We start from the raw sequence: 25305 nt of genomic DNA, 5'->3' as shown, positions 1-25305 counted from the left end.
CTGGAAACACAACTTTCCAAAATCTATGGGACACAAAAAAGCAGCTCTAAGAGGAAAGTTTACAGTAATACAGGTCTACATCAAGAAACAAGAAAATAATTAAATAAACGACCTAAATTTCCGCCTAAAGGAACTAGAAAAGAAGAAAAAACAGAGCCCAAAGTCAGCAGAAAAAGGGAAATAATAAAGATCAGAGAGAAAGTAAATAAAATAGCGATTAAGAAAACAATGTAAAAGATCAGTAAAACCAAAAGCTGGTTTTTTGAAAAGATAAAAAAATTGACAAACCTTTAGCCAGACTCATCAAGAAAAAGAGAAATTAGAATAAAATAAAATTAGAATAACTAATATCAAAAATAAAAGAGGAGAATTTACAACCAATATTACAGAAATAAAAAGAATTATAAGAGAATACTAAAAACAGTTGTACAATTTGCCAACAAATTGGACAACATTAGAAGAAATGGACAAATTCCTAGAAACATACAAAGAAATAGAAAATCTGAACAAATACTAGTAATAAAATCTGAACAGACCAAATTGAATCAGAAATAAAAAATCTTTCAACATAATTTGAGGACCAGACAGTTTCACAGGAAAATTCTACCAAACATTTAAAGAAGAGTTAACTCCTATCCTTCTCAAACTACTCAAAAAAATTGAAAAGGAGAGAACACTTCAAAACTCATTCTGTAAGTCCAGCATTACCCTGATAAACAAAATCCAACAGAGATACCATATAAACACACAAACAAAATTACTACAGACCAATATCCCTGATGAACATAGATGCAAAAATCCTCAACAAAATATTGCAAACAGAATTCAACAATACATAAAAATAAAAATACATAATGATGAAGTAGGATTTATTCCAGGGATACAAGGATGGCTCAATATCTGCAAATCAATCAACATGATATACGCATTAACAAAGTGAAGGATAAAAAAAACCACGATTATCTCAACAGCTTTCAATATGTTGATTTTTCCAAGTTACAAATTCGAGACACTACTAAATATCTATATTCAAATATTTTTCCTAGAAATATTCTTACAGGTGGAAGACTTATTTGAAAAAAGTTTCCTGAAGTTATCTGCATTGTAATATTCTGTACTGTTGACTATGACACAAGAATGATTACGTGCCAGAGAAATATATTATTAAAAATATTTTAAATGAATACTTTAAGAAAAACAACCTCCAATCAAATTTGTAATTCAACCTTCAAAAATGCTGAACAATATACACTTAAAAGGCAGACTTAAAAATCAAATAAAAATATAGTTTTAAATAAAAAGAAGCTTTTGTTGTTTTTTTCATAATGACAGCTATGCTATTTCAAATTATAAAATAAAATTGCCCCTTTTCTTTATAACTGTTATTTGATGACTCATCTAAGTCTTATATATAACTATCTCTTGGGAAAAAATACCCAAGAAGCCAAAATGTCAACTTTACATTTCTCTCCACATCTGACAAACTTTATAAGATAAAATAATGCAAACAAAAACTTCATGCTAAGACTGAATGAAAGGTAAGGAATTCAAAGTTTATTCCATATTTAAATGATTTTAGTTTTCAGAGTTCATCTTCATATTACTAGTGTGTTATCTTAATGATTTCTCTTTTTGTTCTCTTTTAGTAATATCTCATACCAATATCTTTGAAATAAAAGATAGAATAAGACAAAATAAAAGATTTTCTGCATAAAGGAAATGCATCATTGAGGAACGCAAATTTTTAAATCTCAAAGATATTTAAACATAATTTTAGAGGTTAGATAGTAGGTTCTTTAAAAATAGATACTGAAGATACTTAAGGGGAAGAGTTGTTGAGATCTTTTACTAGGCGATGTAGTTACTTATATACCATTGGCAAGATAGACAGGCTCATCCATCTAGCAGTACAGTCTTCCAACAGCTACTAATCAGGACCATGACTGGAGACAAGAAAATTATTGCTACCCTGAAAATGCTAATCTGTTAGATCAGAGCTGACCATCACCAGGTGACAGCTATTCCACTTAATTTGCCCTCATATAGTGAGAGATCATAGAATCACCCAAGGTTTGGACCTTTTTTTTGGATCTAGCTAATAATATGGCACTTCCACTTACAGGCCTTCCAGTTTAAAACAAACACTGTCCTTTTTTTTTTTTTTTTTTTTTTTTTCCTGTCTGCTATTTCTTTGTCCTAACTTGACAGGGAAAGCTGAGCTAAAATGAACAAAATTAAATTGAGCTAAAACGTCAATTTAAAACAACAGTTGATCTTTTCTGAAAGGCTTGGAGCTCTGGTAATCCACCTGATTCAGAAGACAGTAGAGTGCAATCTATAATATATATAGTATAAACTATACAATAACTATACAGCTATACAACAAAATAATATATATAGTATAAACCTATACTGACACATCATTATCTCCCAAAGTCCATAGTTTACCTTAGGAGTTTCCCTTGCTACAGCACTACATGATATGAACGAGGTTGGCTGAATCCAAGGATGCAGAACCAGGAATAGGAAGGGCTGACTATAAAGTTACATGTGGATTTTCGACTACACAGGGGCAGGAGAGGGGGGGCCAGTGCCCCAACCCTGCATTGTTCAAGGGTCAAGTTAGTATCATAGACAGTATTTTCACTGCCTTAAAAATCCTCTGTGCTTCCTCTATTCATCCCTCCCTCCCCCTGGCAACCACTGATCTTTTAACTGTCACTATTATTTTGCTTTTTCCAGATATCATAGTTGGAATCACACAGTTTGCAGCCTTTTTACACTGGCTTCTTTCACTTAGTGAAATAGTACATTTAAGGTTTTTTTTTTTTTTAATGTCTTTAAATGGCTTGATAGCTTATTTCTTTTTGGCACATAATATCTCATTTTCTGGATGTACCACAGTTTATCCATTCACCTACTGAAGACCATCTTGGTTGCTTCCATGTTTTGGCAATTATGAATAAAGCTGTTAAAAACATTCACATACAGATTTTTGTACCAAGGAACATGATTGCTAGATCATACAATCTTCATCTTTGAAATAGGAAGATTTTTACTATTCTTGCCATTGTTCACTGATCTTGAACATGTTTTGCTGAACCTACATATAGGACCATTGTGCAATGATGACAAGTTATCTTCCAAGACAACAAGACATCCTGAAATACAATAAACCCTAAGAACTATATGATAGTCTTGATAATCTACATATTGGAAAAATGAAATATTCGGTAGAAATTCTTGTTAATTTTTATCATTTTATGTTATAGCTTTTCCATCTCTTTCTAATACTTTTGCTCTTATGAGTCCCATTTTACTCTAGTGTGGTTTTATTATATTCCCCCTGATGACTTCAAAATACTTTTCTTTACACATGCATATATTCATACACTAGCTTAACAAAGATTTTCTGAGCATCTTTGCTCATGCATGCAGTATATTCAGTTTCAAGGATGTAAAGATGAACAGGATGCGGGTACCATTTTTAGAAACTCATGGTCTAAGAAGAAATAGAACCCTAAGTAAACTCTACTGTAATAATATAGATATGCACAATGTATTAAGTCAGCAGATGAGCGTGTGACCAAGTTCACTTGAAGAGGTAAAGAAATCACCACAGAAAAAAAAGATATTTGATTTTCTCTTATGTCATCAACATATTATGTCTGGATTACTATAATAACAGCTTTCTCTAGACGCATTCTCAACGTTGCAATTAGAGAGGTCTTGCTAGAGTGCAAATGGATCAATGAATTGATTTTTGGCATGGTGTGCTAGGGATAAGTTCTTCATTATTTGGCTTATGCCAATCCCAAGCCTACATTATATATTACAGCATTCTGGAACTCCATGTAGCTCCCTAATGATGCTCAACTTTCTCTAGTTACCAGGTTTCTGCTCCTGCTTTGTCCTCCTATAGAGATCATGCTCCTGGCTCTTCATAACCCTATTAATAACTGTTTCTTCAGGTGGCAGATTACAGTTCAATTCCTTTGAGAAAACATTCCATTAGCCTAAGGTTGTGTAAGATATCTTTCCTTTATGCTCCCATAAGATCTGTTTTTCCACAAATAAAATTCTCTATACTCTACTGTAATCTCCTGATTACTCATCTGTATCCCTCTGAGGCAAAAGTTTGCATGCTGACTAGCACAGTAGAAGTATCAAGTAAGTATTTGTTGAATGAACCAATGAGTGGATGGATGGATTGAGAGGTAAGGGGTTGACATCAAAGAAAAGATAAATACAGGTGAGGGTAAAGCCATTAGTGATGAAAATTGAATTTGGAGCTCAAAATTTGTATGAAATTAGAGCCATACTATTCCCATATGAGCTCCATAATGTAATTTAGATTTCAGAAAAAAAACCCCATAAGATTCCATCAAATATACTTATAAAGGTAAGGACTATTAATAATTACTCTGAAAAATGTCATGATACAAAATTCCTATTATTTAGCAAAGTTATAACCAGAGAAGTGGAATTAATTCTATATATTACTTAATAGGTAAACATAATTATTTATATTCTAAAAAAATTTAGCATGAAACTTTAGAGTTACAAGGAAATTAAAGGAAGTAAACCATAATCAATCAAAAACTACCTCCAAGCAATAGTATGTTAATGTATCTCTTCCAAAATTGAGACATTACATATTAATCTAGAAAATTACACTCTTAAGTTTAGGGCTTTATACTCGAGTTTAACAATTAGCACTCAAATAATTACTTTTGACATTAATTTTCACTCAAAATAGCACATTATACTAATGCAATAATTCCACAGTCAGGTCTCTACTCTGTGAAAATACGAAAGAGTTATTTATATAATTCACAAATATTGGTAGCTGTTGAAGAAAACTATGCTTATTAAATGTATTCTATATTTAACACAGCTATAGTCTTGAGTGTGAACAGATTTATATTCATTTTGGTTTTTAGTTAATAGTCTTGACTAAAATTAATGTCAATATTTCCAATTCATTATAAAATCTGGTTTTTAATGTTAATTAAGATGTGTCTTAGAGACATGTAGATTATACTCATACCCAATCATGCAATTCAGAGCACATTCATTAAATGTCTTATGTTTAGAGGCATTGTGGTAAGGACCGTGAGGCAGTTGTTCTCAACGTTTATTGGGAATAATTATTATTTATTATGCTTTTTAACTATAAATTTGTGGATTCTAGCCATGGAAACGTTAATTCAGTATTTGGGGTGGAATTCTACAAACTGCATTTTAAACAAGCACAGTGATAATTCTGACAGAAGTTGTATACTCTGTGATCAAAAATAGTTGTGTGATGTATGGAAAGATAAAAATGTACCGGCTGAATTGCCCTCAAGATCTTACAATCTGTGATAGTTAATACAACTCATACACAGAACTATACTCTTGAGTGGGCCATAGGAACTAATAATGGTTTTGGTGCTGGCTGCGAGAATGAAATCATACTTTAGAAATCTATGTCTGGTAAATATACAGGATATTGAAGAAGTGATTGACTGTATCTTAGGTAGTTCATTCAAATATTCCAAATCTAGGAGGACCTGAAATTAATAACAGTAAAAAAAAGAGACTTAGAATTTGTTTTCCATTTGTTTTCCAAGCACCAACATTTGGTACCTTAGCATTGCCAGTCCCATTTGCTATTTGTTATGTATGTATATATATAAGTTTTCGACTGTCCTGCCTCAACCTTTCCCAGTCGTGTACGCTTGGCTCCAGGGAAGACCCAAGCCCAATAGTCCCAGCAGTCAGCCCTCAGATATGTAGTTTTAAATGGTGGTTCCATTGACACTCATGCAGAGCTTCAAATTACCTCAGGTGGATCAGGCACCATGTCAAATTAAAACAAAGACTCAGTGGTTCCAGAGCTGATACCTAGAGTACTTCTCAACCAGAAGACCACTATTTCCTCTTGCTCTCTGTTCTATATGCCCAAGCATAAATAGATTATGTCTCCTAACTTTCTATATGATTATTTTACTCTGGGATTTGGGAGGAAATGGTAAAACAGGTGTTCACCTACATGGTAGAATATACATCTAGAGAGAATTGTAAGGATTTTATCCCCTTGAAAATAAGGAGGAAAGTCTTAATTGGTTTTCAGATAATATTTTGTTTTGATTCTAACTTTATGCAATTAAGACCAGCGGTATCAGGATCCAATCAACAGAACAGGAAGTATGCTAGATATTTTAGAGATATATAATACCAAAAATTAGTATATAGATATTTAAAGGTTAGTGAAGCAAAAAGAGGGTGTTGAAGAAGACCATAGATATTGGTAATCATGGGGAGTAGCTCCCATTCTTAGGGTTGAAGGACAGGAGGTAGAATAACCAGAACCTGGGCAATGAAAGAGAATTTTACTTCTCAGGATGGACAATGGGAGTATAGATCTTCTTGGATGATGTTCAGACGTCCATGGGCACCACATTGCTGGTGTCAGATTATCAATCGAAGCAAAGGGAGCTTGCACAGGTCCCTTTAAGGAGTATAACATAGTTGCTACTGTAAATGCTAAAAGTACCTGGAGGCAGGGGATTGACACTATGCTGTTGATGTAATCTTGTTAAGAACTGGAAACAGGATGTATTTTCCCCTCTCCCTTCTTTTGATCTTCTTTTAGTATACCCCATTGGCAGAAAAATAACAGTATACTGGCCGGCAAGATAATCTGGGAAATATAATTTATAGATCTCAAGTAGTTTAGGAATTTAGTTCAGAGTTTGGGAAATGCAGTTTGCATAATCACAGAACAATTTAAAAGGTTACCTAGAGCCGAAACACAACAGATAAATAACCAGCCCGATAGCCATAACAATTTCTTAAATTTTTAAAGTATATGTCTTCAGAAAGATAGAAGAATTAAGTACCTCCACTCATTTCACTAAGATATGAGAGACAATAAAATTGTTTAATTTGGTCAAAAGTATCTGGGTGTCCCGAGAAGAACTGAAATGGGCTCTCTGAAATGACAAATAACTAAAAGCTATTGTTCAACTACTCATAAGCTCTCAACACTGAAATGGTCTCTTCTCCTTAGAAAAACAAAGAGAAACAAGAGCATCACTGTTTTCTTAAACATTTTAAATGATCCGGAAGGTCTGGGGAAGCTGGCAGTGTGGTTGTAGCATAACGCGGAAACTCCCAAATCCTTACATCAAACAGGCAGAACAATTAGTAAAATCAAAATCACATAAATGCCTCTTCCAACCCATCTGATGAGTTACCCTCATGAACCTCAACATACAAATGAGTGAGGACAAATTACTAATAGCCACAAAACCTACACGCTATCACCATGTGTGCAGGAGAAAGCAGTGGGAAGAAACAGAGCAAGTTACACACTTGAAAACAGAAGAATGCAAATAGCCAACAGGTATTCACTAGAAATCAGTCTGAAAACAGCAGAGAATGGGAGATTCTTTGCTCACTCTTAATAGGGGTTGAGTGTAAGGACGCTGACATAAAACTACAGGGTCTGGAGTCTCTGAAACCTTTTTAACTCCCAAAACTAATCTGGCAAGTCTTCCTTAACATTCAGGGTCCACACAGAAGAGAAACTGCTAGAAGAATTCAGAATCAACGGGATAAGGACAATGGAGAATTAGGGAAGAAAAGAGATGGGTAAATACAGGGGAGGGAACAGAACCAGAATATCTCAGAAAACAAACCACCACATACATTATTTAACACTACGTGAAAATAATAGGACTAGAAATTCAGTAAATTTAGAAAATATGTCTGAACCAAGCCTCCTTCTAAAATTTTAGGGAATTTAAATTTATGTAAAAATAAGCAACAGAAAAGGATCAAGACCAAATTTCATACAAAGTTAAATAGTATTCTACTATCATCTCTACAAACAGTGAAAGCACACCAGAAAACCAGACCCAAAATTTCACATACCATTTTAAATGAGCTAAAAGTTATCAAGAAAAGGATACAAGACACCAAATAAGTCAGAACTTTAAAAATTCAGAAATGAAGTTAGAGACTTCAAAAAAAAATGAAGAAAAATTCATTTAAAAATAAATAATACCTAGAGGCAGTGTAACAGTAAAAGAAAATCGCTATTCATACCTTAAGAGAAACAGAAAGTGAAAAGGAGGTGGATTTAAAAAATCAAAAATAAATTTAAGAATAGATAAGAGGTATTGGAGAATATACTGAAAATAAGCAAATACAATTCAACAAATGTACAATAGGTGCTTCTGAAGAGGAAAATCAAAACAAGGGAAGAGAACAATTACTTATAACAATAATTCAGCAAAAGTGTGCTAAAAAAAGATTTGGTATTACTTATTTTAAAAGTATACCATGTTACTGAGAGGGTCCACTTAAACTACCCAGAAAGCTATATTCTATATTCTAAAATTACTGCAGTTAAAAAAAAAAGAAAACAAATTGCTGGGCACTGAAAGGGTAAAAAAAAGAAAGAAAAAAAAAAGAATACGTTGCTTGTAAAGGGAAGAAAATTAGAACATAAGACATTTTGCCAGTAATGCTTTCTGCCAGAATAGACATCAGTGTATAGTGAAGAAATGCAAAGAAAGAAAATGTGAGCCTGCATTCTTCTAGCTAGCAAAATCGACTTTCATGTAAAAGGGGTACAAACTCTTATCACCAAGTAAAAACTTGTAAAATGTTTTCCTCATCGGTCCTTCTTAAGAAATGCACTAGAGAAACTTTGACATAAGAACTAGCAGTAAGCATCAAATAGATAGTTAGTGGATATAGTAGGTGACCTAAATATATCTGTATCTGTATTATATTGATATAGTTTCTTGCCAAGGAAATACAGGTATATAAATATATATATATATATATATATGTATCTATCTATATGTATATAGATAGATACATATATCTGTATATATACATATATATATATATCTCCATAGGGCTGTCTGATATACATTAATATCTATATCTATTATCACCATAAAATGGGGATAGAATATGATAAAATAGGCAAAAATGTAACTGATTTTAGTAATCATAATTGGAAGGGGTATTTTTAGTATTATTATAATATGATACATCTAATGTAGACTAAAGCAAATGAGTAATTATGAGATATTTACTTCTATTATGACCTGTACCTTTGAGGATCATGCCTTGTGCCCAGACTGTGGTCATGAAAAACCGTTTTATAATAAAACAAATAAAGGGGTCATGTAAAAATGACTGACTCCGTATCTAAGACAGATAATGTACAAGCTCAGCTTGGAATTCCTTGTTATACTCTAAGTAATGAAACTAGCCAAGACTTTGAGGATCATGTCAAACGGACTCAAGAGTCAAATGCAAGAAGCATCAATTGGCAAAATGTGGGACAATCTGGACTTCAATAAGCATTACAAATGTTTTTGAAACTTAGTTCAAAATGATACTTTAAAAAATTAAAAGAATTGATCACCTTCTGAGAAAGACAAGGAATTCATTTTCTTGAAACTGGTTAAATAAAAAGAAAAATTCAAGAATCTATCCTGCCTTTCTTGAAGGTCATAACCAGAATAGGTAAGCAGATCACTGAAGTTGACCTTTGTCCAGAGAACATTTGTCAAAGAAGATAAATAACCCTGTAGAAGAGAAAAAGGCTATTGATATAAAAGAAATTTCAGGTGAGGAAGTATATGAGGAATCTCATATACTTATGAAAAAAGTACAATTAAGAGAATAGGAACTAATATAGAATAAAATATTGTCCACTTCCATCCTTTGGACAGATATATAAAAGTAGTGGGAGTGGAAAAAAAAGTTTTTGCAAAAATGGGGAGCAAGATGAACTTTTCGTTTTTGCTGGTGAGAATATAAATTGACACAATCACTTTGTTAACCAGTAACAAAGTTTGACATTTCCCAGTAAAGCTTAAGTGAAACTTTTGCATACTCTGCTTTGTTTCTCTGTCATGCTACTTCTAGGTATACACTGCAGAGCCTCTTACACATGAGCATTAAGAGATATCATCAGGATGGTTTAAGATGGTTTATAGCAACATTATTCACAATATTCAAAAACTGAAATCAATTTCGATATCCATCAACAATAAAATAAATAAGTGGGTGTGTATATTCATAATTAGAATATGATACTTTGGTGAAAATGAATTAGTAGATATACACCCAACATAGGTGAACCTCAAAAGTTTAACACTGAAGCAAAAGGAACACACTGTGTAACAACAAAGACTATATAATTCCATTTATAATAAAGTACAAACCCCAGAAAAATCCAGCAAGATATTGCTTATGATCACTGTAAACTCCCAGAGTGGTCTGTTTTCAGAGAGGTATGGAAATATTCTGTTCTTGAACTGGGAGGAGGGGTAGATAAAAATTTACTTTATTATTTCGCTTAAACTGTATGTGTGCATGTGTGTGTCACTATATCTGTATCTCTATCTCTACATTTATCTTTATCTCTACATTATTGTTATGATTTCACCTAGTTTTATGGAAGATTCCTCTCTTCTTGCTAGTTCATGGAAGCAATTAAGAAAACTTTTTATGTATTTCACTGAACTATTTTTTTGTTTCAGTGGGTGGGGGTGGGCTGGGCATTACGGTAATGCTGTCTATAGATGAAGTCATTTAATCCTCACAAGGATCCTTCTTGGAGAGTACTGTTACTATCCCCATTGCAAGGAAATTCAGGCATAGAACAATTATTTGTGCAAGGTAAGTGGTAAGTTACTTGTGCAAGATGTATGTTATTTGTACATGTTTCTTCTCTTAATCAGTTCACTGTATTGCTAGTACAAATAACTGCATACAGAAACAAAATGACCGCACAGAAAAACTTTTAATGGTTCCTTTTGGCCTACCAAATTACACACAAACTTCTCACTCTGGAACTCAAAACCGTTGTAACATTTTTAATCCATTTTTAGACTTCCAATATTTTTTCAAACAATTTGAATAACTTTGTTCCTCTGTGAGCATGCTCCTTACCCCCTCTCCCCACCCCACTGTGTCTTTGTTCATGGAGTTTGCTCTTCACAGTGTACCTTCCCCTCCCTATTGTCAATTGCTGAAACCAAATAATGTGTCCACCCTGTCCAATGCCACTTTCTCATAAACACTGCAGTCAAATGTTATTTGCTTCCAGATTGCCCTTTTCCTGTCTTCTCTAAAGAGTGTTTTCCAGATGTACCATTTCGATACCCTCTCTCCTCTCTCTTAGTTCACATGAAACTTTGATTTCTCTCTGTTGGAATGTAACGTGATAAAGGGAAAGTGCAAGATATTTCTTTAGTGTTCATTTCATTCTGGAGGAGCTGATGAAGATGAAACATTTCTGCTGAGATAACTCAGGTACTCTTTCAAGATGAAGTTTTCTTTAAGCCAGTGTAATCTGATGCCTTCAGACCCTAAGAAAAGATGGAAGTGCCTTTCCTTTGGTGTCATAAAGTGACTCACTTTGCTGTACACCTGAAACTAACACAACATTGTAAATCGACTATAATCCAATAAAAATTTAAAAAAGAAAGTAAACTCAAAGCTGAAAACAATCAAACTTAGACTGCTACCAAAAATCATATAGGGTAAGCCACCATTACCAGCCTAACTGTTATAGTCCTTAATGTGCTGGTGCCTATGATGCTTTCTTGTAATGCTAATTTATAAATGTAAACAGTGTTTTATAAGAGTTCGTCCTGCTTTAAGAGGAAGGAACACTCCCAAGCTCATTCTATGAGGCCACCATCACCCTGAAAACAAAACCAGACAAAGATGTCACAACAAAGAAAACTACAGGCCAATATTACTGATGAACATAGACGCAAAAATGCTCAACAAAATACTAGCAAACAAAATCCAACAGCATATTAAAAGGATCATACAACACGATCAAGTGGGGTTTATCCCAGGAATGCAAGGATTCTTCAATATACACAAATCAATGTGATACACCATATTAACAAACTGAAGGATAAAAACCACATGATAATCTCAATACATGCAGAAAAAGCTTTCAACAAAATTCAACACCCATTTATGATAAAAACTCTCTAGAAAGTGGGCATAGAGGGAACCTACTTCAACATAATAGAGGGCATATATGACAAACTCACAGCCAACATCATTCTCAATGGTGAAAAACTGAAACCATTCCCTCTAAGATCAGGAACAGGACAAGGGTGCTCACTCTCACCACTATTATTCAACATAGTTTTGGAAGTTTTAGCCATAGCAATCAGAGAAGAAAAAGAAATAAAAGGAATCCAAACCAGAAAAGAAGTAAAACTGTCACTGTTTTCAGATGACATAGTACTATACATAGATAATCCTAAAGATGCTACCAGAAAACTACTAGAGCTAATCAATGAATTTGGATACAAAATTAATGCACAGAAATATCTTGCATTCCTATACACTAACAATGAAAAATCTGAAAGAAAAATTAAGGAAACACTCCCATTTACCATTGCAACAAAAAGATTAAAGCACCCAGGAATAAACCTACCTAAAGAGACAAAAGACTTGTATGTGGAAAACTATAAGACACTGATGAAAGAAATCAAAGATGACACAAACAGATGGAGAGATATACCATGTTTTTGCATTGGAAGAATCAACATTGTGAAAATGACTATACTACCCAAAGCAATCCACAGATTCATTGCAACCCCTATCAACCTACCAAAGGCATTTTCACAGAACTAGAGCAAAAAAATTTACAATTTGTATGGAAACACAAAAGACCCTGAATATCCAAAGCAATCTTGAGAAAGAAAAACAGAGCTGGAGGAATCAGGCTCCCTGACTTCAGACTATACTACAAAGCTAAAGTAATCAAGACAGTATGATACTGGCACAAAAACAGAAACATAGATCGACAGAACAGGATAGAAAGCCCAGAGATAAACCATATGGTCACCTTATTTTTGATAAAGGAGGCAAGAATATACAATGGAGAACAGACAGCCTCTTCAATAAGTGGTGCTGGGAACACTGGACAGATCTGTAAAGGAATGAAGTACATGTAAAGAATGAAATTAGAACACTCCTTAACACCATACACAAAAATAAACTCAAAATGGATTAAAGACCTAAATGTAAGGCCAGACACTATAAAACTCTTAGAGGAAAACATAGGCAGAACACTCCATGACATAAATCACAGCAAGATCCTTTTTGACCCACCTCTTAGAGAAATGGAAATAAAAACAAAAATAAACAAATGGGACCTAATTAAACTTAAAAGCCTTTGCACAGCAAAGGAAACCATAAATAAAACAAAAAGACAAACCTCAAAATGCGAGAAAATATTTACAAAGCACCAGACAAAGGATTAATCTTAAAATTATACATGCAGCTCAATAACAATAAAACAAACAAACCAATCCAAAAATGGGCAGAAGACCTAAATAAACATTTCTTCAAAGAAGATACACATATTGCCAACAAACACAGGAAAGGATGCTCAACATCACTAATCGTTAGAGAAATGAAAATCAAAACCACAATGAGGTATCACCTCACACCAGTAAGGATGGCCATCATCAAAAAATCTACAAGCAATAAATGCTGGAGAGGGTGTGGAGAAGAGGGAACACACTTGCACTGTTGGTGGGAATGTAAATTGATACAGCCACTATGAAGAACAGTATGGAGGTTCCTTAAAAAACTACAATAGAATTGCCATATGACCCAGCAATCCCACTACTGGGCATATACCCAGAGAAAACCATAATTCAAAAAGACACATGCACCCCAATGTTCATTGCAGCACTATTTACAATAGCCAGGTCATGAAAGCAACCTAAATGCCTATCGACAGATGAATGGATAAAGACGATGTGGCACATATATAAAATGGAATATTACTCAGCCATAAAAAGAAATGAAATTGCGTTATTTGTAGTGCGGTGGATGGACCTAGAGTCTGTCATACAGAGTGAAATAAGTCAGAAAGAGAAAAACAAATACTGTATACTAACACATATATATGGAATCTTAAAAAAAAACATGGTTCTGAAGAACCTAGGGGCAGGACAAAAATGAAGATGCAGACGTAGAGAATGGACTTGACACGGGCGGGGGGGAGGGTAAGCTGTGACAAAGGGAGAGAGTGGCATGGACATATATACATTACCAAAGGTAAAACAGATAGCTAGTGGGAAGTAGCCGCATAGCACAGGGAGATCAGCTCAGTGGTTTGTGACCACCTGGATGGGTGGGATAGGGAGGGTGGGAGGGAGACGCAAGAAGGTGGAGATATGGGGATATATGTATACATATAGCTGATTCAGTTTGTAATACAGCAGAAACTAACACAACATTGTAAAGCAATTATACTCCAATAAAGATGTAAAAAAAAAAACTGTTCATGCTCCTTTAATAGAAACTCATTTTAGAGATGCTAATAAAGAAGGGATGCAATGAAGAAGGGCATACATTTTTGCTCCTCATAGTATAGTCCTAAGACCAGCAGCAATCATCTGGGAACACATAAGGAATGCACCACATAAGACCTCCTGTATGATGCTTGTATTCTTACCAAGAATCCCACATGATTTGTATGACAAGAGGCTGTGAGAACCTCTGAGCCCAGATCACGTGCTCTATTATTTAATTATTTACAGTTAGATGAGCACTTAATCCGTCAAAAACCTATATGAAATTACTCTTTCTACACAATTAGAGGTAATGAAGTGATTAAAGAGCTAAAAATATACCTAACCTGTTTCTGCATTTTATCCATTTATCCTCACTGAAGGGTAATATTGCAACTTCAATAATCATTCTGTTTATTGGCAACAAAATGATGTAAAAAATAGACCTGGATATGGTTATATACAAATATGGTTTGTTTCTGGTTATATTGACAGCTACATGACTGGGCAAGTCATGATCAAATGTATCTGAGGATATTTTCTTAAATTTTCATTTTTTACTCTCTACATTGATCACAGTCATACTTAGCATTGTGCTAGTCAACAGACACCGTAATTTCTTTATTCGATGTCCTCTGGTGTGGTATAGATTTAGTTACGAGATTTACAGAATAGCTGGTTGATCCGGAATGCATGCTAGGAGGCTCCTTAAGCTTTAATTAATGTCTCCGCTTCTCACCTCAGTGATTTAACATCAGTTCTGTGTCTAAGCCAAAGCAATGAAAATCATTCCTTAGGCATTCAAGGACAAATTCTTTTATTTCAGTTCTATTATTTAAATGCATGACTGTGATATATAGCTAGTAAAGAGGATGAAAGATGATTTTAGATGATTCATCAGGTATCCAGATTCTATTACACAATCTTGTTAACAAAACAGCAAGCAGGCAGTATGTCTCAATTATTTAGAAACCAAAATGGAAATGTATAATCAGAATAATATTCATAATGATCATATACTAATTAAAATATATTTATCTTAGATATATATTTCATTTGTCTTTAGTATAATTTTCATAAGTAGTGTAAAAACTGAGGTAGATGACAATTTCAAAGTGTTCACAACTTTGAACATTGAACAGGATTAGGACGTGTTTCCTTGTGCATTTCTCTATGGTTTTATCATGACCCTTCAGCATTAGACACTTGCAAAACATAGATCAAAATGTTCAGGGCTTCCCTGGTGGAGCAGTGGTTGAGAGTCTGCCTGCTGATGCAGGGGACGCGGGTTCGTGGCCCGGTCCGGGAAGATCCCACATGCCGCGGAGCGGCTGGGCCCATGAGCCATGGCTGCTGAGCCTGCGCGTCCGGAGCCTGTGCTCCGCAACGGGAGAGGCCACAGCAGTGAGAGGCCCGCGTACCAAAGAAAAAAAAAAAAAAAACACCACGGCTAACACTTTTTTTTTTCTTTGTTTTTGTTAAAATCGGAGTTACTGCAATTTAAATTATAACATCACATAAGAATTGAAAGCAGTGCCACTGCAGATTTTCAAAACTACACGTGGATAGTTTTGCTATGGCCTCTCTTTAGTGGCACTTTGGTTTGTTTTATAACAGTTGAAAATAACAGAATTTGGGGATATAAGAATAGTCAAATAGTTGAAAAGTATTGATGGTAGTGAGTGTAGTTTTGCTCTTCATGGCTACAAGAACAGAACTTGTTTCTTCCACTGGCGTTTAAAACCTACCATCCGTAGCTACTTTGAAAGGATGGCAAGTGTCCAAGATGAAGGGAAATGAAAGTTCAAAGCCATTCCAACCCTGCTATTCCAAGGTACTAGTGAAATAACCATACCTACATTTATAAGCCAAATTCGATGCAATAAAAATATAGAAGAAAATTTCTGTAATATTAGGATTTTTAAACCACTCTACTAAAATAAGAAAGTATTTTCAGTTTCCTAAGAGTGAACATTACATAGTATAGATGTTTTTTATTATAAATACATCAGTTCACATTGAATCATAGCCAATAGGTATGATATAAATAGAGATAGTTTTAAAAGCTAAATATTTGTAAATCATTTGATAACATCGATGACGAAAACAAAATGATACCTAAGAGCTACATAAATATTTTGGTGGTAAAACATTGCACACTGAAATATATAAATCCCTCTTGTCTGAAATAAACATTAACCAAAACAGAAACAGAAAATCAGTTCAAGTGTTGGTTAGTAAGATATTTACCAACTTTGAACATTTGCATAAATGGAGCAAAATCATTAAATTTACAAGACACAGTATTACTATTATTCCTTGTAACTATATATAGCTATAAATAAAAACATACATGGATAATTATTTTTAATCAGACGTTTTGAAGTGACAAATGAACTATGTTCTACTTGTATTTTATAAAGAATAAACGTAAGTGTAAGGAAGAAATAATGGTGCATTTCAAATTCTTAACACAAATGACACCTTGATAAACTTTCTAGAGCACAATATTTTTAAGTCATTAAGACCACCTAAAACTATATCATAAAATGCTTTAGCAATATATCTAACGAGCCAAACACAGGTAAACTATTACAGTGCTTTATAAAAATAGAAATGTGACCTACGCTTTGCTACTTACCATGTTCCTCTTTATTTCAGCAGGCTATCCACAGTAGGTTCCTAACCACTTATTAAAAATTGAAAGGCAACAGCTATAAACCCTTAGAAACATGATAGGCAACCCACTTACAGCAGATGTGGATTTTTTTTTTTAATGTTTGCCTGGAGTTGCTGAAAACCATCTATTTCTTACATTTCCCCAATTCTGATGGATAGTCGCTTGTACCATACCTGTCCATTTCAGCAGTAATTGAAAACGCAGTTTTAAAGTAAAAAATTCATTCTTGTCACCTTGACAAGCATGGTTTTGTAAGAAAACTATTAGTAGTTGAATATCCTCCACTGTCTCTACTCCTCTTGTGAAATAAGCCAAAAAGATTATCTATTAATACATAGCAAGTTCTTGAGCTTATAAATAACTTCAGGAGTGAAAAATCCCTATTAAAATGCTAATTCCACACACACACACACACACACACACACACACACACACACACATGCAATTTACAGAAAAAATTTTAACCTAAGCTATTTTGCATAATAATTTTTAATGCCTTAAAATCCTGCTAATATTCAAATGGAAAGGAAATTATTGTACATATAAGTACTCAAGATCAAGTGAAAATGAAAGATTATTTAATATTATGCTAATGGATATGCATCATAATTCCAAAATACGATGGAGGGCATTTTAACTCTTAGTAAAAATATTCTTTTCCTAATGAAAACCCTTTTTCATTTGCTTTGTCTTCCTTTTCTTTGGCCGAAACAACAAAAGATAGAAAAACAAGAGAAATCAATCTGATAAATGATATTAGTACCAATAACAAGAACACATATCCCTACTGCTCCTACAAGAGTAGAAGATGTGTAATCTTCACTAGAAAATTGTGTTAATACATCAAAGAATTTTGTGGTCATTTGTTCAGTTGCTACTCCAGTGTACTAAACCCCGTCTATTTACTTTCTATGTTAAATTTAATACTGTTTCTAACAGGAAAACATGTACCTTTATATTGTCTTGATTTTGTACCTCTTTCAGCTTCCATTCCTTTAGCCTCACAAAACAAAAGCCTAGAAGGAATGGGGTATTGATGCTTGAAGCGTTGGTAGTGTTCTAAATTTACTACAAGGGAACTGAAAAGTAAATGAATTCTTCTCCCACCAAAGTCATGAAAAGACATTTCTAACAGGTCCAAAGCAGCCCTTTGTGATTTAGAGGGAGACTATCAGGCCAGCCTCCAGATAGGGCTGCACAGATCCAGAAGATTACTGTATAAAGTAATCCCCTTTGGTATGACCTGAATTAAGTGAATCGTTGAAAGTAGCTGCTCTGGGAACCTTAACTTTCACACTTCTTTCTCAGTTGCTAACTTTGCTTGTCTTGCCTGTGTGAACATACACATGCACATAACAATGAAGAGCCTATCTTCCTCATTTTGTATGTGAAGACAAGGAAAGGAAATTCATCTGGTGATTTTTTTGTTTGTTGTTATTTGGTAGTTTTATCATTTGTAATAGTGACCAGTCCAGCAATACCAAAAATGGTTTTTAAACCCACATGATCAAAACAATGTGAATAATTGGTGAGATCTTTTTTGGAAGAACCAGTTCATAGGAGTTAAACCCAAGTAGTTTCTCACCGTAACTAACCATATATTTAACCAGTTTCTTTGTAATTTGAACATGAAAACCTAATAAAATGTATCTAATGGCATGATAATATAATAAAATTGCAGAATGTTAGTATTTAGTAGGGCTCACACATCCTGGTTTCACCAAGATACATTTACTGCCCACCATACTAGCTATTTCACACCCTACAGACTATCCCACTTTAAAACTATGAATTCTCAGAACTGATGGTCATTCACTAGTTTTTCACAGAAAAATATCATTTCCATTTAAAGTCATTAGCTAAAAAGAAACAAAAACCCCAAGAATGCATGTCCTGAATAACTAAAAAAAATGGGTTTATTTTCACTTCCAATTCCTCTTGCATTTTTCTGAATTCACTACCATTATTTCTTTATATTCATAGTAATAATTTTCCTTAATCATGTCTCCAAATCCATGCTTCAGAAGTGGTGTTAGAATCATACACTTACAGTCTGTGACTTTCAGTGTCCTCTTGACTTCTCCACTTCCTGATCCCCTGCAACCATCTTCATCATCACAGCCCCCGCTGACCAGTTCAGCCATGTCACCACCACTGCCCACGTGAAGTTCCCACTTGCTGGGCTTGGGTGACCTACCCTGTAACAGCTAAACATGGATACCAAATACATTTATTAATAGAAAATTCAAATCATTTAAGGACGCTATTCAACAATATGTAGAAATTAGAACTATTTTCTTATGTGGATCCACTGTTTTGATGTAGACACCTTACCACATCAAGTATGCAAGAAAGATCAAAAACTACTGAAATAATAATAAATAATGGGCAAGACCTTATAGCTGTAAAGAGCTACAGTCTGCCTATTAGCTCTGTGATACAGCTTTGGAAAGCAAATAAAACCACGTCTTCTTGCCCATGGATACTTTGGTTAGAGAATCCGCTGTTTAAGCAGGGTAAATCAAACTCCAGTACAACACAACCCCCTCTGCAGTGTATTGCCTGATAATATTGTACTGTTTTGTAAACCAACAGTCCAACATTTCCCAAAAAGAAGAGTGCTATTCTTCCAGAAAAGATTCAGTGAAAGGAATATAGAATTCTGGACATGTACATTTATAGTTTTATTTAAACTTCATGGATTAAATACTTAGACCAATGTACATGGCACAGAACTGAACCGTGGAACAAAAGACTTAGGTTCTACTTCCATTTATATGAATTACTTAAGAAATTTAACCAACTTCTTGTTCTTGGTTCTCAAGTATCTCATTTACTTTTATGAGCAAAATAGATGAACTAGACATTTCCCCCTATAGCATGGGGAAAATAATTTTTTTGAATAATATTGGACATGCCTAAACTCCTTTTCCAAAAGGTGATGTTATGAATAATAGACTATTTCACTTAAAGCTAAGACTGAGTAAAATGATCCAATATGTGACATTTACCCCTCTAAGGCAGTTTTGGAGGACACGTGACTAAGCGTGAGCACTAGAGGGCCCTGCCATATTGTGAATGAAATATATTGCAGCTGAACAGTTAATGGGCATTAAAATTTTCAGGGTGTTTCATGAAAGTATTAGGGTTATTTCTTAGAGATTTTCCAGATAACAGTATTAATTAGCAGACAATAATCAAACACACAACTCAATGATGGCATTGTATATTGATAAAATAAAGAGCAATCCATCCTCGGTACACGTAAGACAAATATGTTTAGCAAATAAAGAACACTAAGATTAAGCACCTGGACTTTGACAATTGATAAACTTTCAAAATAAAATTAGGTCACGAATTCTGAAATGTATTTTCTTAAAATTTATTTTCCTTGACAAAAATGAAATGTTAAAACAATTTGACAATAATTAAAAAATTCTGATCAGGATTTATTTCTATTGATCAGCATTTCCCAAGTGTTAAATTTTAAAAGAAGGCTTCTTCCATGGTCAAGTGAATTTGGGATTAAGTTAAACCAAGCTTCTTATTGTGTTTAATGCACAGATATGTATGCTACTTCCTATAGTGGGGTGTGGCAATGGGGAAATACAGATACGTAATAAAGCATATAAAAATTCAAAAATCTGAAAAAGGAAAGGAAAAATAAATGTCATTATATTATAAAAATTATATTTAAATGTTATAAATTTTTAATACAATAATACCATTTATCATTTCTTATTTAACATAATCATAAAGGGCTGGGACTCAGAGGTCCAACATACCAAGAATTAAATCCTGATTCTGACATATATTAATCATATGACATTGGACATTGGGCAAGTCCCTGAATAACTCAGCTCTTTCATTACTAAAATAAAGACAATAATATACCTGGATCATTGTTCTTATTATGAGAAAAATACCTAAATTATACTGCATGGTGTTGCCACATTAAAAATTAATATATTTTGCTAATTATTATCTTTGTTATTATATATTCTATTGCAATATTGCTTAAGCACTCAGAACACAATAATTGAAAACTTATTTGATAAAGAATTCGATTACATGATTTACATTAAAAATTTTCAAAGTCGTAGCTTACACGTACAATAAAAGCCAAACTTTCTGATGATGTGTTATTCCTTTTGTCACTGACACTTTTTCCCAATGTTTTCCAATTTCAACTTTATTTCCCCTTTACTTTCCTAAGTATTCTTCCAATGTTTTACTGGGACCTTGGTCAGAACAAGAAAGAATCTCACAAACAGCACCAACAATGTATAAGTCACGAAGATCCAGCTCAGTGAATTTGAACTCAGAAACGCAGAAAGAAAGATAGCACATGTAAAACAAAACTTACTGTTTTAGGTAACTGGTTTTGGTTGAAAGCAATTAAATGCATTAATTATCAGAGAATGATTCATTAATGTATACTGACTTGCAAAAATAATAGATGACACTAGAGAAAAAATATTTTTTTAAAAAATTAATATATTTACTACTTTTATCTTCTCCATCACTTCAGTGACACTCCAAGAAACATCTAAGGCACACAAACTCATATTTTTAAGAAATAATACTATATAAAACTATATTTTAATTTAAACCATCTGTGGTGCAGCAGGATTATAAAATGGGCCCCAAGACTTCTTACTCAAATCCCTGGGACTGTGAATATGTCACTGTCACATCCATTGCATTACATGGCAAAAGGAATTTCACGAATGATCAGCTTATCCAAATATATCCACGATCCCATCTGATCCATGCTTCCAGGTCCCCAGTGATCCCATCTCTCTCTGGTAGAGTCAACATCTCCATCTGCATCTCCTCTGCATGAAGATTCTGCTTTAAATGCTCCCTATCTTACTTCTCAATCATCATACATCCACAGTAGTTCATTTTCATTCTCACAATTATATTAAAACTTAATTTGTGAAAATTCCCAATAAATTTCTAATCAACAAAAACAATGAGCTTTTTGCAGTTAGACCCTTATTCAAAATGCCACTTCTTTGGGACTAAACTATTCTGATTTCTCCTTAGTTTGATCATCTTTCTCCTCACTTCCAAAACAGTAAAAATGTTTCAGCTAATAATGTAAATTCCCTGTTCTTTCTTTTTAGTCTCTTTCTGGGAACCCATCGTAACAGATTGTGCTCTCACCTGTATACAGAGCACACTCAAGTCTTTATTTGCAGCCCTTGTTACTCTTTAGCTCACCAGTAAGCAGTAGCTAGATATAAAATGTATTCTACTACTTTGCATCTTAAAATAGAACAACTCACCTCCACTATTCAGGTATCATTACAACTTATCTCCCCAACTCCCTCATTGTGGGGGGACATTGGTCTCTCCTGCCTACTACCAGCATATTATTTTCCTCAAATCAGTATTTTCACCATGTCATTTCTCTGCCTTAGTGCTTTTTGTGACTCTATACTGGTTTCAACATGTACCCAGCAGAGAAATATCAGTCTGGATAGATGAGTCACAGAAAGAAGTCCTGGGATGAAATGTTTGGGAAATTCATCCTATGTCCCCTTCTTGAGATCTAGGAACTAAAGGCTCATGGGGAATCTTACAGTAAGTAATCTGTTTAGTTGAGATTCACCTTGCATTTTCCAAATTAACATAAGAAAATTAGCCCCTCCCCTCACACAACAACCATTGACATACTTTGGAAATAAGTCCATAATGAAAAGTTCAAATTTAGCCTCCAGTCAAGGTCCCATAAAATATACTGATTTAAAAAAAAATTATATCTAAAGCAGCACCCCCCAGCACCCAAATTCCACTGCAGAGCAATTTGGTTTTCTCACAGAAATTGTGTGAATTTATATTTTTATAATTTTGCGTATGCTTGTTTTATGTTCTCTTCATCATTATAAACAATATGACATGATATCACTAACTTAATTCTGTCTTTGAAGGAGGGAACCCATATCAGAGTAAAAATGTCTCCCTTCATCCTCATCCTGCCTTGGCTCTGAGTTTGTCCATATGTAAAGAGGATGGCACTTTGAACACTTCAACCGATCCCCCTGTCATGGAGGGTAGAGAGTTGATCAATACATACATACTTACAGAAATATTACAACATAGGAAAGGGCATGATTTTGAGTCCCAGCCACACATTAATTGTGTGCCTTTAAGCAAATCACTTAAGCCCATTAAAGCTCATTTTATTCTATTGAATAATAATCCAAAGGAAAGCACTTTATATACTATAAAGCACTGCACTCATTTACAGTGTTCTGTGCAAAACACCACATCCTAAAATTGAGAAGCCTACAAAGTAAGGACAGAGTAGAAAAAAAATTCAACAACTTTTAGAGTGTTCCTTTTTTCCTCAGCACCATGCAATTTGTGCAGTCAGCTGATTAGCTGAAAATAGTTTTGATGACTGATGCTTCCTGCTTATGTTTAATTGGTTTAGGAAGCTCATTAGGGATGCTATCTCAGAGGATGAATTTGGTGGGTAGAATATCTGATGACTCTGAGGCAAATGTATTTCTTTCAGCTGGTGAATTAATCTCTCAACAGACTCAATTTGCCTTTTACTAACTGTCTGGCAATATCCCATGGTTGCAATAGCCTTTCAAACACTTAGAATAAAATCTTGCTATAGATGGCTTACATACACATGTTTGCTGTGAAAGAGAAACATATTCATCACATGCAACAATCTTCACACATGAGAGCAATGGAATGTGCTTCAAAGTCTGACATATAATGATACATCTCTAAAATATTCCCTCCATCCGTTTCCAATCATTTACACAGATATACAAAAAGTAAATATGTGTTTAGAACATATTAGTCATCATATGTTCTAGTCACCTATTCAAACACAGACATGGTAAAAGATTCTGTTTTACAATTTTGTGTTATTGATGGGTATATATGTTGGGTGGTAAAAATTCAAATGTTGACAGAAAATTTCAAATCAGAAAAATGAAGGCGTAGAAAAAATTGTCCTTTCATTTCATCATTAATAAAATATCTCTAAAGAATATATCTTAAGTATAGAACAAAAAATTCTCTATGTATAAATACATGTTAATATATACATATATATGAATTTAATTTCGTTATAAACAAATTGGTATCTGTACTTTCATACAATTCAAGTAAAACCCATAAAGAAATGTATGGGAAATAGGAAAACAACAGAAGCTTATAACATTTAAAAATTGGAACTCTGATTCAAAATTCCTTATGACGTATTTTTTAAATTTATCTTTGTAATAACATATTTAGATTAGACCTTTTTTATAAAAAAACCTCTTTATATAACTGCTCCCATTTTTTTCTTGCAATTTAACTTCCCTTTCCTCAAACCTCCAATTCTGTTCCCATCTATACCCCAACCCACTCCTCCCTATTTTCACCTTCATCACTTAAACTTTTTCATCTTTTAAATGTTTTTCTTATAGTAAACTTTTCCACTCTCTTTCAGACTTAGAAAATATTTTATCCACATAACCTAAATACCACGAATCTCCAGATTATATTAAAGATTATATTTTCAAAAGCAGTTAAACCTTTATAGGCTATTCTACCTAAAAAGCCAAACACATTTTACAATATGTCATGTTATGTTAAGTTGACCAGACACGGAAGTCATTTCTGTCGGATTTCTTGTCAGTGTTTGCTTTAACTTTGAGCTTTCTGATCTCAGCTTCCGTTGTGCTGGTAATTTGAAAGGTCACTGTTCAGTGACATTTGGTTTATGCAATGCAGTCTGGTAATTTATAAAAGTCTTATGATTTTGTAAATAGAATACTGAACTTAGGAAAGGCTTACTACATTCATTCTCTGGCCTCTTAAACTGCAAAGAAGTCATCTGTTCTTTTTCCCCTAAGAAAATTCTGTATACCTCCCTTCCACTATGCCTGAACCTTACCTCCAACTCAAAATGTGGCCAGTTCCATTTTCTGAGCTGCCATAACAAAAGTGACCAGATAAGATTTATAATTAATGTGTGCCTTAGTCCAAACTCTAAACTAGACCTCACAGGATAGTTAAAACTAAAAGCTGGTGAGTTAAGTGCAGGAATAAAAGGAAACAGGGACATAACCTCAAATAAGACTCAGGAAAATTTTTGGCCCTAAAGAGGAAGTGTGCATGCCAAACGTTATCAATTATCAAATGGCTTCGGTGAAATGTCTATGTCAAAACACCCCAGGGACCCAAAAAGAACTGGTGAAAAAGCAAAACAACCTTTCTTATGAGACAACCCCAGAGTTACTGTTGGAG

At 33.9% G+C, this 25305-nt stretch overlaps 1 protein-coding gene across 2 annotated transcripts in view; it reads right to left on the bottom strand.

The window, feature by feature from the left end:
* Positions 1–25305, bottom strand: part of GPC5 (glypican 5) — a 1355126-nt gene that overhangs the window by 686514 nt on the left and 643307 nt on the right. For both annotated transcript variants that reach the window (XM_059996229.1, XM_059996231.1), the window contains exon 7: positions 19088–19244. In XM_059996229.1, coding sequence (XP_059852212.1) covers positions 19088–19244 — 157 coding nt within the window. The remainder of the gene's footprint in view (positions 1–19087; positions 19245–25305) is intronic.

This window comes from Delphinus delphis, chromosome 18, assembly GCF_949987515.2.
Source record: "Delphinus delphis chromosome 18, mDelDel1.2, whole genome shotgun sequence".
Classification (NCBI taxonomy): Eukaryota; Metazoa; Chordata; class Mammalia; order Artiodactyla; family Delphinidae; genus Delphinus; species Delphinus delphis.
The sequence above is the reverse complement of the archived record's forward strand: the minus strand, read 5'-3'. Positions and strand labels throughout refer to the sequence as shown.